The 17,424-nt window shown below is 54.5% G+C and overlaps 1 protein-coding gene across 5 annotated transcripts in view; it reads left to right on the top strand.

The window, feature by feature from the left end:
* Positions 1-396: 396 nt before the first annotated feature.
* Positions 397-17,424, top strand: part of RHOBTB2 (Rho related BTB domain containing 2) — a 31,255-nt gene continuing 14,227 nt past the window's right edge. The window contains exons 1-5 of one of the 5 annotated variants that reach the window (XM_058550528.1): positions 399-566; positions 5,523-5,548; positions 6,916-7,003; positions 16,166-16,367; positions 17,009-17,112. In XM_058550528.1, the coding sequence (XP_058406511.1) occupies positions 6,948-7,003; positions 16,166-16,367; positions 17,009-17,112 (362 nt within the window). In that variant the 5' untranslated portion in view covers positions 399-566; positions 5,523-5,548; positions 6,916-6,947. Of the gene's footprint in view, positions 567-5,522; positions 5,549-6,915; positions 7,004-11,543; positions 12,100-16,165; positions 16,368-17,008; positions 17,113-17,424 lie in introns of those variants that run through there. The other 4 variants (XR_009221574.1, XM_058550527.1, XM_058550530.1 and 1 more) reach the window with 4 other exon arrangements.

Here is a 17,424-nt window from a genome sequence, read left to right as displayed (position 1 = left end):
TGCTTCTCCAGCCCGGCTTCCCTCTCCAAAACTCCATATAGCCTCTAGCTCGGGGAGCCAAAATTAATCACCCATGGGGGTGAAGCAACAACACTGTTCCCTGGCTCCAGGCCAGGCCCCCAGGATGTGCGTCAGAAAAAGGTGATAAGTGAAATTCCAAAGCAATGTGAGTCACCAGGGAGGAGGAGAGGCCAGGACAGAAGTCAGAATGAGAGCCTAAGGGCAAACCAAAGGCAGGGCCCTGGGGCCAGGGGCTGGGCCGAGGTACCAAGAATGCTCACCTGTCCAAAGATGGGGATGGGGCCTCCTGCCCAGGTGGCTTATCTCTGGGCTCTGCACAGCCCTAGACAGGGAGGGAACTGACTAGGAGGCGGGCCTGCTGGCCCTACCGCTGGATACAGTAACCATGTCCCTCACCTGGCTCCCCATAGGCTGGGCTGTGGATTCCAGCCCTTCAAGTCCCTGTATTGTTTCCTCACACATTCACTCCCACTGACCTGACCCGGGACACCACTTTTGGACAGGGAATGGTGACAGCCAGCTGGGCCCCAGAGGAGAGGCAGCAGGTAAGTCTATGACTCACACCCTACCCGTCCAAGACCACCCCTGAGCCCTTTCTCTGTGCTTGGGAAAGAGAGGAAGCTCTAGCCCTGGCTGCTCCCCTGTCTTTACCTGGTCCCTCCCGGCACTAGTGCGTCATGCCATACTTCTCAGAATGCCATCTCCTCAGAAGGAGGGAGGTGTGAAGGCAGCACCAGGGATGGGTCGGGTAGGGAATCAGGTGTCTTACCCATTGCGGTGCAGCAGCCCCTCAACTGTGGCCCAGTACCCTGAGGCAGCCAGCCCCAGGGCAGGAAGTGGGGGGTTCCACCTGCAATGGGAATATCAGGGGGAGCGTCTACAGGCTCCACAGTCTACAAGCCACGAGCCAGTGGCAGGCCTGGGTTCCACTCTCTCCTGGTGAACCTGGCAGGAGGGAAGTGGAGGCAGGGGAGCAAGCAGATGACCCACCATGTCTCTCCAACAGCCCAATTCGTCCTTATGGATCAAAGCTGCTCAGGAGGGAGCCAGTAACAGCCTGTGATTCTGCTGCCACCTCGGCCCTCCTGCCTGCTCTATCTTCTGTCCCTCCCCAACCTGAAGGGCCGCTGCCAATCCCAGGGATGCCTCCACTCTGCCAGTTATCCTGCACCTGGCCTTTCCTTCCTGTGCACCCTGGGCCCTGGGCGGCCCCTTAATAGCTCCTCCCACTCCTGGAGCTCCCCAGTCCCTCAGGCAGTAGGATGCATTTCTCCAAAAAGGAACTGAGCAGCATCCCTAACCCTAATTCTCGCCCTCACAACTTGGTTCCTCTTTCTAGTCCCACCTGGCCAACCACTCTCAGGCTTGCCCAAGGCAGCAGAGTCCCCGGGCCAGCCTGCGGTCACTTCCTTGCAAAGGAGTAGCTGAATGAGAGTGCTCCTTTAGTTCTCGGAAGGGACCAGGCTGAGACTAAGGCTTCTTGGGACCTGAGGGTGTCCCTGCTAGGCTGTGATAACTCAGACAAGGGGCCAAGGCTGCGAGGTGGGTGGCCATGGGCCTTAGCAAAGGTGGAGATGGGCACAGTCCTCCCACAAGTGTCAGCCTGGCTGAGGGGCTGTGTGAAGTGACCATTTAAGGATCTATCTGACCATGTTTACAGTTAACCTTTGCCCTGGGCTCTAAGTTATATTAATTTTATGTCTTCTCCCTGTCCCCCCACATCTAGGGCATATTCCCTCATCTCCAGCTGTTAAGACCCGTCAGTTTCTCTCTTGGAGACATGTATATACATATATATATGTATATATGTCATGTCAATTGAGTTAAAAGCCTGTGCCTTGAGGCATGAAAACATTTCCACATTCCTGACTCCCTATGGGGCAAGGATTGCTGGGGTGGGTGTGGGCTGGGAGAGGACTTTGAGGCAAGTCTCAGCTGGTCCCTTCCTGCTTCTCTGCTTTCTGTCTCCCTGCGGCCACGGCCACGGAGCTCCTGTTGACCCTCTCTGATGGCAGAAAACAACATCGTAGGATAACCACATAGTCAGAAGTTCAAAACTGGGGGAGGTCATCCAACGGAACCGCCTGGTTTCATGAATGAGGAAATGGAAGCCCAGAGATAAGTCTGGTGCAGGGGCCATAGCACCAGGCCTGAAACAGCCACAGACTCCCCGTGTGAATTTGCACGGGCTGTTTTCCGCTCTGGGCCTCAGATTTCTCATCTGTAAGATAAAGAGGGTATTTTTATATGAGTTAAGAACAACACGTTAATGCTCTAAAATCAGGGCATGAGGTTGGAAGGGGCTCAGGGGCTGTGTTGTCTCTCCCGAGAGGCTCTGAGCCAGCTGCCGGATTGGAATCTGTGCTCTGTCCTGTTCGCTTTGCGACTTTCGCAAGTCACGTCACTTCTTGAAGCTTCCCTTTCCTCATCTACCAAATGGGGGTAATAATAGTGCCTCCTCAGAGGACTGTTTTGAAGTTTAAATGAAGTAGTACATGTAGCCCAATGCTGGGCATGTAGTGAACTCGCGATAAATGATCATCATCATTACTCTTAAGCTCCCCGATGACGAGGTGGCAGCATTATCATTTTATATCCCCACAAGCTCTGGCACAGTGTCTGGCACTGGTAGGAGCCTCACGTGCATGTGATAAATGAAAGAAAGGGTGGACCAGTGAGGGAGCAACCAAGTCTCACTTTTCTCCAGAGCCAGGAGGAGTGATGTGACTTGGGTTGCACGGGCAGGTCATGTGCCTTCAGCCTGGCAGGGCCACTAGTGGCCCATGCCGCCTCTGCCTGCAGCATGACACTGTGCAGGCCCTGGGGAGGTGGCGTGTGGCCAGGACTCTGACTGAAGCCTCCTGGCACCATGGCTCCCGGTCCTCTGTTCTGTGGGTATAAAATGGTGGTTGGAGGGATGTAAGCCACCGTCTGCTGGAGACCCTCTGCTGCCCCAGGGTCTCCTTGTTGGGGGTTGAGAGGGCAGTGCCCGAGTCTCCTCTTTAGGCTGTCTCCAGCTTGAGGATTGCACCCGCAGCTCAGGCTCCCACCAGCTCTCATCGGGCAAGAAAGAGTAGGTTGGGAGAAAGGTAGGGTGACCAGGGGTGAACTTTCCAGAGCATGTGGTAAGCCCCAGACTGGCAGACCAAGTTGAGGCATGCGATCAGTGGCCTTTGAGATGCCCTGAACTGTGTCTGCAAGGGGTGGAGCAGCAGCCTGCCACCCCTGCCACTTAGCCCCAGGACCTGCACCACAGGCTGTCCACTGGGCTGACCTGTGAGGCTTCCAACTCAGCACCAGCTGCTTTCCTCTCTGTGTCCCCGTGTCAGCCGCCCTGTGGTCTGGTCTGCCTCCCTTCTCCCCATCTCCCTGCAGGCCTTGCCCCCGGGGGCCAGTGAGCTGGGAACGACCACGTCCTGCAGAGCACTGCTTTGGCTGAGACAGGGTGTACTGGCCTCTGTATGAAGCCCATCCCCCTTTTCAGACATTTAAAAACCATGACCCTGGGAGGGGCTGCAATTTCCCCTGGTAGCTGGCTGCTGACTGGCTGGTGGGAGCTGAGAGAGGGCTGTCGGGTCCAGAGAAGGCCAGAGAAATACAGCTGCCCTGATAGTCCCTCACCACGGTCACCACCCCATGAAACTTCTGGCTTAGCACTCCTTGGCCCTCTGGCTGCCTGCCCCCGAGGACCATCCAGGGTTGAATAATGCCCAGGAGGGTCCCTCATGTCCTGTCTGTTTGCCTGTCTGCTGTCCTCCTCTCTGACCAAGCCAGAGCCGCGTGTGTGTATTTTTATAGAAATCTCTGCCCAGGAGGTGGGGGAAGGGAGAGGAGAGAATAGGTGGACAAAGAAAAGGCAGGAGAGGAAAGGAGGAGGAAAGGAAGCAGGCTTGTCAAGGTGGATGGAGGGGGTCCTCGATCCATCCAGAATTTTTGGGGAACACAGATTTTGGGGAGCTGGAGAACTCTCTTCCTCTGGTTATGAAAAAACAGGGCCAGAGACTCCTGGGATATCATCCAGGTCAACACCTAGTTTTTACTGAGGACGGGAAGGGGCGGGAATGCGGACTCCACTCCAGCACCTTTTACACCATTCTCTCTCTTGTGTTGTTAGAGTCCAAGTACTAAGTGGGCTCCAGGCTGGGGCCAAGGGTGCAGGGTGGCTCTGGAGGGGGTGGGTGGAGCCCTGTAAGGGGAGCCTAGGGCGCAGATGAGGACAGGTCCCTTCCTGGATTGCCCTGGACAATCCTCTGACCTGGATCACAAGCAGCTACAGCCCCAAACTCATGTCTGGTTACTGATGTGCAGCAATGCCCAAGGCTGGTCCAAGTTCAGGCTAAGCTGACCTTAACAAGAACACTGTGCCTTTAAGTGTTTACTGAACAAGCCCTGTCCTCTTGGTGGGGCAGCCTAATTTAAACCAGCCTCATTGCAAGGCGGTTTTGTTTTTAAGATGCCCTGTTCTGGGCCATGCATTCCTTTATCTGGAAGAAGTAAACAATAATACACACTCACAGAGGACCACTTCTGAGGGTCAACAAAAAACCATCTTGTCCCTTTCATTGGTTATTATCCCTGTGAGCTCTAGCAGAACCAACCACCAAGGGAGAAAAATGGGGGCTCCTGGACACACATCGTCCCTGCCCTCTCTTCCAGCCTCCTCCCTGCCCCCTCTAGAACACCACAGCCACATGGAAACCCATGGGGAACAGTTGGGGCTTTTTATCATCTTTATTTGTTAACAGTTCAGGCTATTTTTTTTTTCCATGCTGCAAGAGATGCCAATGCCTCATGAAAAAGTTGTGAAAAAAAAACCAAGTCTATTTTGGGGTGATCAGCCTCCTCAGAGCTTCTCACTTGCAGCTCTGCAGAGCTCCAGGAACGGGCCTGCCCTCTCTCTGGAGGTCTACAGCTTGTTTGAAGTGAAGGATCTTGGGCCTGGACGCACTGGCTAAGGGATACATGTTTGCCCTCCTCTTGCAACTTTTCTGCCTGTAAAACAGGGCAGAAGTAACAGCATGTAGCTTCTTTCTGCTACAGGCCTGCCTGATGGCAGTTTCTGGTGCACTGTCCTGAGAAATCAACATCCCAGAAGACTTGGGGTGGATCGTGCATTTCCCCAATGGCATCAGTGGTGGTGGTACTTGCAGCTCTTTAAAGACATAAACCAACAAATGCTCAAGTTTCTCTGCTGGACGAAGAGCTGCTTCAAAGCTGTAGTATGTTTCGTGGTGGCCTCAGCCAGCTGCGGTTTCCAGGAAGGAAGGCCAGGGTAGAGGGACTTGGGTGAGTGGGCAGAGGGGCCTGCATGCTCGGACCTCTGCCAGGGGGGCCTGGCTGTAGCCTGGGGGTGGATTCTTCAGTTCTGCTCTGAGCAGCCCTGCCAGCCCCACAGTGTGGCTGTAGGAAGGATGCAGGGGCTGGCCAGACTTTGAGGGTCCCTGGCAGAATTCTCACTCGTGTTCCTTTCACTGCCTCACCTGGCTTCTTCTTTTCCTCAGGAGACCCACAAGGCACCAGGGCCAAGGTAGGCATGGGATTTTTTGACCCTGGTGTGTTAGGCTGTCAGAATTCCACCCCCTCAGCCTTGCCCCATGCCCTCTCAGCTGTCTGCTCACCATATGTGACCCAGGTGGTGTAGGCACAAAAGGAAGTAGGGTCCCCCTTTACACAGGGGCACAAAGCATAGGTCTGTGACAGAGAACAGGCTGAAGTGGAGGAAGAGTTAGAAGGATCACACAATCTCAGATCTCAGTGCTGGAAGGGGCCACGAGAAGATATGTAGTCACCCCCTGTCTTCAGGCAAGTAATATTGTTATCCCCAATGGAAGACCAGAGAGATTAAGTTCCTCGCCCAAAGTCACACACCCAGTTCCTGGTGAGGGGAGACTAGAACCGAGGTCGGCACCAACTAGTGCAATGGCTGCTCCTTTGGTTTAGTTTCTTTTCTTTCTGGGCTCTTGGGGCTGCAGTTGCCCATATCCCTGCCCACACCGGGTTAGGGGGCCTCCTCTTCCCTTGGCTTTCTTCTGCCTTGTCGCCATCTGCCCCCGGGGGTTTGTCACCGAGATGCCCTTACATTCCCCTCTAATGACACAATGCCAACTGCTTCTAGAGGTGCCCAGCTGGCCTCTCCAAGCCCTTCCTTGATCATTCCCAATCTCTCCTGAAATTCTAGAATTTTCTTTGGCTGAACTGGTCCCAAGATTGTGATGGACCATTGAAGGAAGCTGAAGGTGGGGACAGTTGCAGAATTAGACTCTCTCTTTGTCTCTTACCATGTGTCTAATCCCTCTCCGCCCCCCAATCCCCCCAAAATAATTCCTTCTTCCATTCTTGGCCTTGGTGGCCATCAGCTGATATTTTGCTGAGTCCCAATTTGGGTCAGGAGCTGCTCCAATGAAAAGGATGACCCATAAAATACAGGCTTTCCATGCTAGAAACCCATATCAGATGTCAGTGCTGGAATGCATCTTGGAAGTCACCTGACCCAACCCTTGTACATGAGAAAGCTGAGGCCCAGGGAGGAGAAGGAATTGTCGAAGGTCATACATCTGCTTGAGGACAGAATCCAGGCCTCCTGATGGACAACAGACCACTCTTTCCAAGTTACCAAACCAGTTCAGAACGTGCAGATGCCCACAGCATAGGATGGACCCTGACCCTGGTTCTTGCCTCTTGGGTAGCCCCTTGACCCCCTGGGGTGGCCTCTGTCTTGGTCCCCAGGCTGAGTGTCTCAGCCCACTGGGCCTGGATAGCAGGAGCCATGCTCTTGCCCTGAGTAGGACTCTGTTTGGGCTGACCCACCTGGTGCTGCCTCTTTGGGTAACTCTTGCTGTGCTCATTCCTCCCCACACTGTCTTTCCCCGCCCTGCCCCATTCACTTCCATCCAGCCCAACTAGGAGCTCCGAGGGAGCACAGAGCAATGGCTGTCCGAAGGAAAGTCCAGTACGACCTGTGGAAGACCTCTCCGGACAGCATGTGAGTAGCCACCGGGTGGCGTCAACTCCTTCCCCTCTTTGGTTCCCCTCCCCAAACATTCATTCATCTGTCAAGCATTTGTTGAGCGTCCTCTGAGTGCTTGTTGCCTGACCAGCATGAAGGATACTCGTTTTTTTTTGTGTGAGGAGGACTAGCCCTGAGCTAACATCCGATGCCAATCCTCCCCTTTTTCCTTGAGGAAGATTGGCTCTGGGCTAACATCCATGCCCATCTTCCTCTATTTTATATGGGACGCTGCCCCAGCATGGCTTAACAAGCAGTGCTTCGGTGCGCGCCCAGGATGGGAACATGTGAACCCCGGGCCGCCGAAGCAGAGCCCATGCACCTAACCGCTGCACCACCGGGCCGGCCCCCTGAAGGATACTCTTTTGAATAAGCACAGTCCCTTCCCTAAAGAGTTCTCAGTATGGTGAGGGAGAGAGAGAGAGACCCAATGATAGAGCAGTGTGGTTGGTATTATTAGGGGAGAGCAAAAGAAGGAGAGAGCAAAAGAAGGGCAGGGAACCCAGATTTTGTAGAGGGTATTCATTGAAGGCTTCCTGGAGGAAGTGACATCTAGGCTGAGACTTGAAGGATGAGTAAGCACTATCCAGGTGAAGGCGGTGGGAAGAGGAGCAGTGTTCAGGCTGAGGGAACTGCTTGAGCAAGGCCCAGAAGAGTCCTGTCTCTTGTGGAGAACTGGAGGTGCCCCTCAAGCCCTGGGCAAGGAGGTTGAGAGACTCCAGGCTTCCCAGATTCGGCTCCTTCACCCTGCTGGGGCTCTGCATCTTGAGATGCCTCTGACTTTGCTCTTGGCCGCTTCTGAACTTTGTTGCAAATGCAGGGTGGTAACGCCATGTGTCTTAGACTCTGCATACCGCAGGGGAGAGGGGTGGAGCTCACATGACAAGGCCTGTTGGGTAGACTTCACAGAGGCTCGGGTGTTCCAGGACAGGGGTGGAGAGAGGAGAGGTTAGCAGCCTGCAAATAGTTGAAGGGCTGGAGCTGCCTGTGGAGCAGATGGAATGTGCAGGTTCAAGGAGGGCTCAGTGAGAGGAGTCTGCACAGTTGGGGCTGGCACTGGGGAGGGGCTTGCGGAGCAACATGGGGAGGAGGGTCTGGAGGACTGGCTGAGAGCCTGCTGCACGGGCACCTTCCTGAGAACCTTGGGTGGACAATTCTCTCCCCAGTCCAGGCCTTCTGCTCACAGGCTTCAGGAAAAAGGTGGCACATGATGTCCTTGAGGAGGGGGGTTATGGGAATAAATGGAAGGGGCACCCTTTGGGGACACGTTCAAGGAGTTTACGTCACTGGGAAGGAGGAGTCACAAGAGGGCTTTGGTAAGGGAAGAGATATTGGGGGAGGCAGGAGACTGGAAAGGAACCTGCCTCCAAGCTGCCAGGAGTCCATGCAGCCGGGCCTTGCCCCTCCAGGACGAGTAAGCCAGGCCGTGGCAGGGCATTGCCCAGGCCCACCTGCGGAAGGGCAGTGTGGAAGCCCAGCTAGCCAGTGATGTGGGGGAATCAACAGCTGGTTCTGCGGTGCTCCAAAGAACCACACCAGTGGTTGCTTGCTGCAGGAACTGGGCGGGGGGGTGGGGGCGCTGGCGTGTGTGTGCGTGCGCATGTACAACAGACGAAAGAAGGAGGCAGAGAGAGGAAGAGGCCAGGAGCCCCTCTGGAAAAACTTCCCACCAGGCCTGACATGAGAAGTTATCTGAAGCAAGGAAAATAGACTCCCCAGGGCTGGGGTCGGAGGGGTGCAAGGTGAGGGAGAGTGGGGAAGCTGCCTGTGCTGAGACGCTGCTGATGGCGGAGAGCTGGGGACTGGGATGGAGCTCAGAGTGGGCTGCTGACGTCTCTTTGGTTGCTGGCGAGGGACCCAGCCTCAGGGGTGGTCCTGTTTCCCAGAGCTCAGGCATTGGAGGGCTAGGCACAGATGAAGCAAGCATGGTAGCCAGATCACTGGCCCAGGAGCCACGATTGAGGCTGTCTTGAGTAGCTGGGAGGGGTGAGTTGAGGGTCAGAGTGAGGAGAAGGCCTGGCATTGGGGCAGAGGCTGAGGGCTGAAGCTTAATGGTGATCTGCCTCTCGTGTTGAGAATCTTCGATTGCACTGGGCGTGGGGAAAAAGCTGGGAGCTGGTGCCTGGAGACTCCGGTCACTGAGCTGGGAGTGAGAAACACCGGGGCTTCTTGTAGCTGGCCTGAGTGAGAGGTCTGGGCAGCCCCCCAGACAGCCCAGGGTGGACCATGAATGGGATGGTTTGACAGTGATAAAAGGCCTGAAGAGAATGCGGGTGGGGGAAGAGAACTGGTTTCAGAGGAGGAGGGGGTTTTGAGGAACTACGATAACAGGAGAGGGCGGAGTAGGGCTCTGACTGGGAATGCCTGAGAGATGAGGTGATTGGAAGGACTTGCATTTGAAGAAAAGCTGAAAGGGTATTGTGTGCAGAAAGCTGGCTGGGAATGAAATGACCTCCCCCAGCAGAGCAGCTGGCTCTGCCTGAGACATTTCACAGAATGTGAGCAGACCGATCTTACACCTTTGAACCCCCACAGTCCAGGCTGGCTGCCCAGTGAGGGATGCAGGCTGAGCTGGCTCTTTCTCCGAAGAGGGAAAGGGCATGGGCCCCAAAGCCACAGGGCTGGTAGCCCCATAACTTAGGGTAGAGGGCAGTTCTGTTTTCCTGCTCTGCACTGCGCTGGGGCTGCTGCTGCCAGGACCTGTGAAAGGTGAGGCCAACAGGCTGGCGCTCTGAAGCTGGGTGTGGGGAACAGGATGCTGGTGGGAGAGGCCCTGGCCCCCGCTGGCCCCTGGTGGCCCTCATGCAGAGAGCTCATGCGGTGCTTTCCTTTGGTGCAGGGACCTCTGGCACACAGAGGATGGGGTGAAGCTCTTCAACGCCAAACATTGGGGAAGAACATGCCTGTACCCAGTTTAGTTTCTTTCCTAAGCATGTATTCAAACCAATACTTTCTGTTTTATGGACAGTGAGTCCTCACCAGAAGTTTGAAGTAAGTAGCACCCTCAGTCATCCTTAACCTCTTCTTCAGCTCTAGGCAGATTCAGAAGGAGGCACTTACTGAACGTGGACCAGGCCAGGATGCATGCTTATCACAAACACCTTGATGGGCAACTTCCAATTATATACAATCACTGATGGGAAGCATGCTTCAGACCATACAAAATTCATTTTTTTATTTGGCTTTTTTTTGGCAGTGGATTTCTCTCTCTAATCATATTTTGCATAAACTAATATTAAAGTGGATTTACATTCTCAGAGCACAAGTTGGAGGTATGATGGAGAGGGTTAGGTGGAAGGCATGTCAGTCTGGGCTTTAAAAATTATCCAGAGCCAGCCCTGATGGCCTCGTGGTTAAAGTTCAGTGCGCTCCGCTTCCATGGCACGGAACCACACTACTCATCTGTCAGTAGCCATGCTGTGGCGGTGGCTCACATAGAAGAACTAGAAGGACTCGCAACTAACAACTAGAATACATAGAACTATGTACTGGGGCTTTGGGGAGAGAAAAAAAATGAGAGGAAGATTGGCAACAGATGTTAGCTCAGAGCAAATCTTTCCCAGCAAAAAAAAATTATAAAAAAATAAACATAAAAATTGTCCAGAAGTAATTGACAAGATGGATAAAACCAGACTACTGCTAATGTAATTACTAGCAGTCAAGATCATCCAAGTCAAACCAGCTTTGAACATGGAAACTTCCTTTGATGACTACTCATATTACAGATGTCATACCTTATAAACTCTCTATTTTACAGAGGAGTAAACTGAGACAGCCCAAGGGTGCATTAGGTACCGTCTCCTGGGCTAGTGTCTTCATAGCATTTCTTTCAGAGGTCAGAAGAAACTGGTGAACTCCAGGTGGCAATAGGATGGGGGCGGGATGGAAGCGGAGACAGCTGGAGAAGAGGGAGGGGGAGAAGGCCTAGATGGAAACAGGTACAGTGGTAGAGGGACCCACCCTGAAACTCATTGAGGGCCAGGCAGTTGGAGGCAGAGGCTGTAGCTGCAGGGGTGGTGATGGAGGGAGGAAGGCCCTCAAGTGCCGGGAAAACTCCCAAGCCGGCAGAAGGCTTGTATGGAAACGCTGTCTTCCTCTCCCTCTGGGCAGGTGGTGGAGGCCTGGGTTTAGAGGACAAGTAAAAAACGTCGAGTTTCCTCCCCTAAACTCGCATTCCTTCCAGGGCCGACCAGGATACCTCTCAGAGTTCTTTCTCAGCCTCCCGGAGGAAGGGGGAAAACCCCGTGGGAATCCAGCGAGGTTTTGCGCCTCGCCAGGTAGAGGGACACCACCTGCAAGCGGTGGTGAGGCGAGACCCTCCCTCCCCGCAGCGTCCCTCCGGGAGGGAGTGGGTGCGGGAGGGAGGGAGCGCGAGGCGCCGCGGGGCGGGGCCGCCGGGGCGCCCAATCCCCTTCTTACCCCGCCCCTTCCCCGTCCCCAGACCCCTTTCCACCAACCGAGCGCCGCGGTGGGCGGTGCCTGTCACGGCAGCCGGCCTGGATGCGATTGTTTCCCCCTCTTTTTTTCCTCCCTTTTTTCGTTTTTTTTCCTTTCCTTTTTTTGTGAATGAAAAAAGGAGGTCGCCAGCAGTCTCTGGGACTGCAGCGCTAGGCGTCTTGGCAGCCGCGCCTTCGGAGCGGCCCGGCGCGGAGCAGCGGCAGCCTCGCCCCTCTGCTCCGCTCCTGCGCGCCGCCTCCAGCCTCCGCAGCCAGAGGACCGGCTGTGGCGCCGCGGCCCAGCCGCCCGAGGTCGGCGCGGCCGCGCGCAGCCCGACTCCATGACACTGGGCGCCTGGGGCGCGGGGAGATGCTGATCCGGAAGAGGCAACGGCTGCAGTGCCGCGCGCGCGGCCGCTCCCGGCCCGCCGTCCGGCCTGGGCTGCCTTGTCAGAGTTTCTGATCTAACGCGACCCGGGCCCGGAGCCTGTAGCAGCAGCAGCAGCAGCGGGGCGGCGCCGGCATCGTCCTTACTTGCACGCGCGGAGTGACCCCAGACATTCCACTAAAATGAACGTGCTTAGCGGCAAGAGATGTGTTCCTTACACTAGAAATTACCCCGTCACATGTAGTGGTGTAAGTAAATGATTAATTTCTATTATGGCCGGGTTACAAACAGCCTCTGAAAACGCGCCGCTTCTCCTCCTGCGCCCTCCCGGGCCCTGTCTTCGCCCCTCCTGACTTCCCCTCGGCTCTCGCTCTCCCCTTGGCTATAGCTTAGGCTGTTGGGCTCTCAGCGCGGGGGGGACTAACCTTTTCCGGCTTTTTCTAGGGAAAGGAAGATGACTTGATTGCCTTGCGTGTCGTCGCCCTTCCCCTTACCCATTTTTTAATTTTAGTTTTAATTGTGTGTGTGTGCAGAGCAGCGTGTGAGGAAAAAAGGTCCAGAGTGGTGGAAGTGTTTCTGTTATAAACCAATGGAATTTGGGTGTTTTGCTCGCTGTTCCGGAGACGTTTCTTTCAACCCAACTCCACTGCAGTCTGTGCACCTGAGTTCTGGCAAACTGCTGGGAGAAATCCTTAGCGTTGTTTGTTGATATTTCCGCATTTTAGGTTTGAGAAGGCTTATTCTGTATTCAGGCTTATATTTTTTGTTAATATGACCATTCAAGTTCCCTTTGGGCCTTGCTGTTCAGTGGTTCTGCAGGGGAATTCATCTCTCTGCTTTTCCCTGTATTACAATGTCAGCGACCCCGTGGGAGCCTCCTTTAATTCGGAGGCCACCCCCTCTGCTCTTCTCTTCGCGATTCTCCCTTCTCTTCCCAATCCATCCTCCTTGATTTTTACCTTCATTTTCAGGATATTCCTCCCTTTTGCATTTTGTAAGATGCAGGATGTGGGATATTGGTTGCTAGGAGACAAGCCAGGCTCCCAGGGAGATTCTGTCGTTTCCTTGACAACCAGACTAGGGCAGCTACAGATGAACAAGCCTCGGATCAGCTGTGGGAGGGAAAGGGGGGCTTTTCTGGGCTCTGCAAAGAGTGTGTGTAGGGGTGTGGGGGTGGGACTTGGAGCCTGTGAGCGTTGTAGCTAATCTGAGCACGCCTTGCATTTTCACCTGGCCTGAGTACAAAGAGCTGGGAGAGCAGTGAGCAGGAGACTCTTTTTGGAGAGGGGGACAGGGATCATGGGATGGGGTGGGGAGTGAGCATCTAGGTGACTCTGGGATCATTGAGCGAGTGGAGTGTTTTGGGCATTGTGATATCCAGAGCAGGGTGGCAAGGAAGCCATAGTATATGGAGGTTAGTCAGGAGGCTCAGAAGGAATGGGGATGAGGCAATTGTGCAGAATAGTCTAGAGTCATTGAAGGAGAGTGCCAGAAGGAAAGGGGAAGTTAAGAAGCTCGTTGAATGGGTCATATCGTCATACATTAGCAATGATACAGGTAAAGTAGCAATATTCTAGAGCAAAAATTACATTACTGTTGGCACTGGCATGCTATCTTCTGTACAAGATCCTCGTTTAAGACAGGCCTGATTGGACTAAGAGTTCTCCTGGCTTAATTGGGCCAGTCTGTATCTTAAAGAGAGAGAGAATTACACATAGAGATATATAATCTAGCATTATATAATACCACATTACATAAGAAGACAAATACCTCCTTTCAGCCTAGGCTCCCTTGGCATGAATTCACCAAGCTTTAGGATACTTTCTTCCAGAGCCCTCATACCCATTTTTCAGAAGGGCAGACTGATGTCTAGAGAAGTGAAGTGATTTGCCCTTTCCTAAATATGACAATGAAGTTTGCCAGTCAGGCAGTTGGGACAGGGGTGGAGTGGGTGAGAATGATAAAAATAGGGAGGAAGTCGAAGCACAAGCAGAGGAGGCTGCAGGGGCAGCTGGGGAGTGGATAGGGAGGGCCATTCAGCCAAGCAGTAGCTGGCAGGTCTGCTGTCTCAACTCGCAGCGGTGCTATGGCTCTGCTTGTTGGTTGGCTGTCCTCTACTTAACCCTAGAGGTGTATAAGGTGTGTGTGGGTGTTTTAGTCGTAAACTCTCTGGTCTTGGACTGGCACTGCTCTGCTGGTGTTCTGGCAGCCTCCTCGCCATCAAGATACTCCTGGATTTAAGAACTGATGCCCCTCTGCGCCTCCTCATCTCCCCTTTTGCCTACATGCCTACATGCCACTAGAATCTAAATTTGAGAAAGAAGTTCTATTGGCTAGTGGGTTTTTTTCTTTCTCCTACAGCTGTACATATTTGTATTTGGGATTCTATCTGTTTTGTTCTTCAATCGATAAAACAGAAACCACAACCCAGATGATTCCTCCCAGCGCCAACACATCCTCTCAGCTGCTTGACTTGAGACCAGGAACTGTCAAAGTGGGATTCCCAGTTGGTCCTCAGCTCAGGAGAGAGAGCAGGGAGGAGGCAAGATGGTGGTTAGAATAATGGTTGCCTGTTGGGGAGGACGAGGAGGGGTGGAGGAGGGAGAAGGAACCATGCAGCCAATTGCCCTGGAGACTGGGATGGGGACCTGCGTGGAGACCCCTTGTTGTTCAGGGTCCTGATCCTGTAAAATTCTGAGAAGGAGGGGGCGCTTGTCTCATTGAAAAGTCCTTGCTGTACTTTTTGCTTAGGTTGCTGAGATGCATCCACTCGCGCAAATCCCAGTTGCCACCGTTACTTGGATATTTCAGCTCTGCATTCCTGCATGCTGGCATCCAGTCACAGCCTGGCAGGAATGGAGCAGCTCTCTTGCTGCTGGTGGTCTGGCTCTTGGGCTGGATGGCTCAGCAGTGAGGGCGTCTGGGCAGCCTCCAGGACTCTTCTGAGGTCAGCCTTCCTTGGTCTAGGAAGGATTCTTCCAGGTTGCTCCAGCCCCTAGCTGACTTCATGCACACAGGGTATATGAGCAGGGCAGGCCAACGACCCTGGTGAAACCAAGCTTCCCTATAATGCTTGCCCTGCACCTACTCTTTCCCCTTCCCCTCAACCCTTCCAGGAGGGTGGATGCCAGCTGGGAGGCTGCCAGTGAAAGCCCCCTCAGGCCTCCTAGTGACAGCTTTTTAAACACAGATATGACATTTTGACTGCAGAGGGGCCTTCTGTTTGTTAAGTTGAGGCATCCTTCTCTGTGGATGGACAAACCACTTCCTCTCTGCCCAACACAGAAGGAAACGGAGGCAAGCATTTGCCCAGGAATCCAGGCCCATGTTTGACCCCCTGCTCGCCCCAGCAACGCTGTTACCCAGGCAGTCAATTTAGCGAGCATCCTTCCAGAAGTGTCAGGTGCCTGGGGGCTTCCAGCCTGAAATCCTCCCCACTGGGAATGGGAAGTGCAGAAGCGGGGCATGTCTCACTCTTCTGAGACTGTATGCAGGATGCTTGGAGGGCAGGCCTGGGTAGGGGATGGGAAGGCCCACTGGCCATGGAGTGTATTGTCACAGGCCCATGGTTACCCCCACTGCCATCTCAGAACTGGACCTGCAACTGAGTGAACCACTCAGGCTACGTACGTGACGGACCCAGAGGAGGGGAGGGGAGGCCTGTGGGCCACTCAGGTGCACCCAGTTTCTCCTCCCCACCCCAGAGAGACTGGGAGGAGAAACTCTGGCATCTCCATAAAGGGGACTGGGGGCTGGAGCTGGAGGACAGCCACAGGCAGGGTGGGGCGTGGAAATCCACAACCAGAGAGGGAGAGAGGCAAAGGTGGAAGCCAGGAGAGCTGCGCCCAGCTCTAAGTCCATTAAATTTTAAAGTGGCCCTGCCCTCAGGCATGCTGGGAAGGGTGGGGACCTGGCCTCACTCTGCTTCTCTCAGCTGTTTGTTGTTCTGCTGCCACAGCCCTGCTGGCGGGAGGAGGCGAGCGGATGATAAGTGAGCTTCCCAGGCAGACTGTTCTCTTTCTGGGAGAGTGGGGAGAGGCCCTGGGCAGGCTCCGCCTCGGGACCTCTCACAGGCCTCCCCCGTGCAGAAGCCCAGTTGGAGGATGGTGGCAACAGGAAGGGGACAAGCGGCGCCTCCTGTGGAGCTGCTCCTCTTGGCCTGAATGGGCTCCCGCCTCAGCTGTTGCCCAGAAAGCTACTCCTCTCTCCTCCTCTCTGATCCAAGGCTTGAAGAGGGGACAGCCCTGGCTGAGGAGAGCTGCTGGCCCTGGCCCTCAGGAAGCTGGTGTGCGAAGCTTCTCTCCTCTCCCTCAGGTCCCAATTAATGGATTCTGACATGGATTATGAAAGGCCAAACGTAGAGACCATCAAGTGCGTTGTGGTGGGGGACAACGCCGTGGGCAAGACCAGGCTCATCTGTGCCCGGGCCTGCAATGCTACCCTCACCCAGTACCAGCTGCTTGCCACCCATGTGCCCACGGTTTGGGCCATCGACCAGTATCGGGTATGCCAGGAGGTAAGCTTGCAAGGCTGCCTGGCTGGGGGTCCATGCTGTGCATCTGGGCTTCTTCCCAAGCTGTAGCTCGGTGTCGCCAAATGGGGCCTGTGCTGAGCTCACGGACCCCTCCCCTGGGGTAGGGTGGGACAGCTGAAGAGGAAGGAGTCCCTGGAGGGAGGTCTGAGAGGAGCCCTCCCCAGGGGAGGGGTCCTTGCCTATTTGTCGGTTGCATGGCTGAGCTGGGGCACAGTGTCTTGTGCAGTCACAGCCCCCAATAATGGGGAGCATTGAGTGGGGGGCTTTGGAGAGCTGAGAGGGGGAAAGAAGCTGCCAGCTAATACCAAAAGATCAGAGGCTCGTAAACATACGATTTGCAGGTGAAGCTGGAACAAGGGCAGGCTCCCTAAGAGATCCCTTCCACACCTGTAAGAGTCTGCCCTCTTAGAGGCTCTTCCCTTCTGGCCAGCGGGAGGCTGCCCTGTTATTGAGTCTACAGAGATGGCCCCTGATTAAAGGTGTTGTGCATGGCACACAGAGGGACATCCTAGCTCTGTCCCTCCAGCCCCATGCTGCCTGGGACCCTGGGGGTGAGCTGGCACCACCCTGAGCTGACATGCAGGGACCCTAAGAACTGCTGGCCTTGATTCGCAACTCCACAGGTGCTGGAACGCTCCCGAGACGTGGTAGATGATGTCAGCGTCTCCCTTCGCCTCTGGGACACTTTTGGAGACCACCACAAAGACCGCCGCTTTGCTTATGGGAGGTAGGGATGGCCTCTGGCTGCCTGCAGGGAGCCAAGGAATGAGCAGCTCTGAAATGTAAACCGGGAGGAAACAGCACTGGCAGAGCCTGGCAGGGGAGGTGGCCCGGCCGTGAGAGGAGGCGGTGTGGACTCAGGAGGCCTGGTTGGTGTCCTAGCCCTGCTGCCTACTAGCTCTGTGACTTTGAGCATTTAGAACTGTTATGAGACAGTTTTTCTGAGCCGTGAGATGGTAAAAATGGTAATTTCTACTTCACAAGAAGCTATGAGGTTAAAATGAGAGTCTTTGAAAGCTCTAAAATGTTAAATTAGAGG

Source organism: Diceros bicornis, chromosome 11 (genome assembly GCF_020826845.1).
Source record: "Diceros bicornis minor isolate mBicDic1 chromosome 11, mDicBic1.mat.cur, whole genome shotgun sequence".
NCBI lineage: Eukaryota > Metazoa > Chordata > Mammalia > Perissodactyla > Rhinocerotidae > Diceros > Diceros bicornis.
Note: the sequence above shows the minus strand (reverse complement) of the source record. Positions and strands in the feature narration are given on the sequence as shown.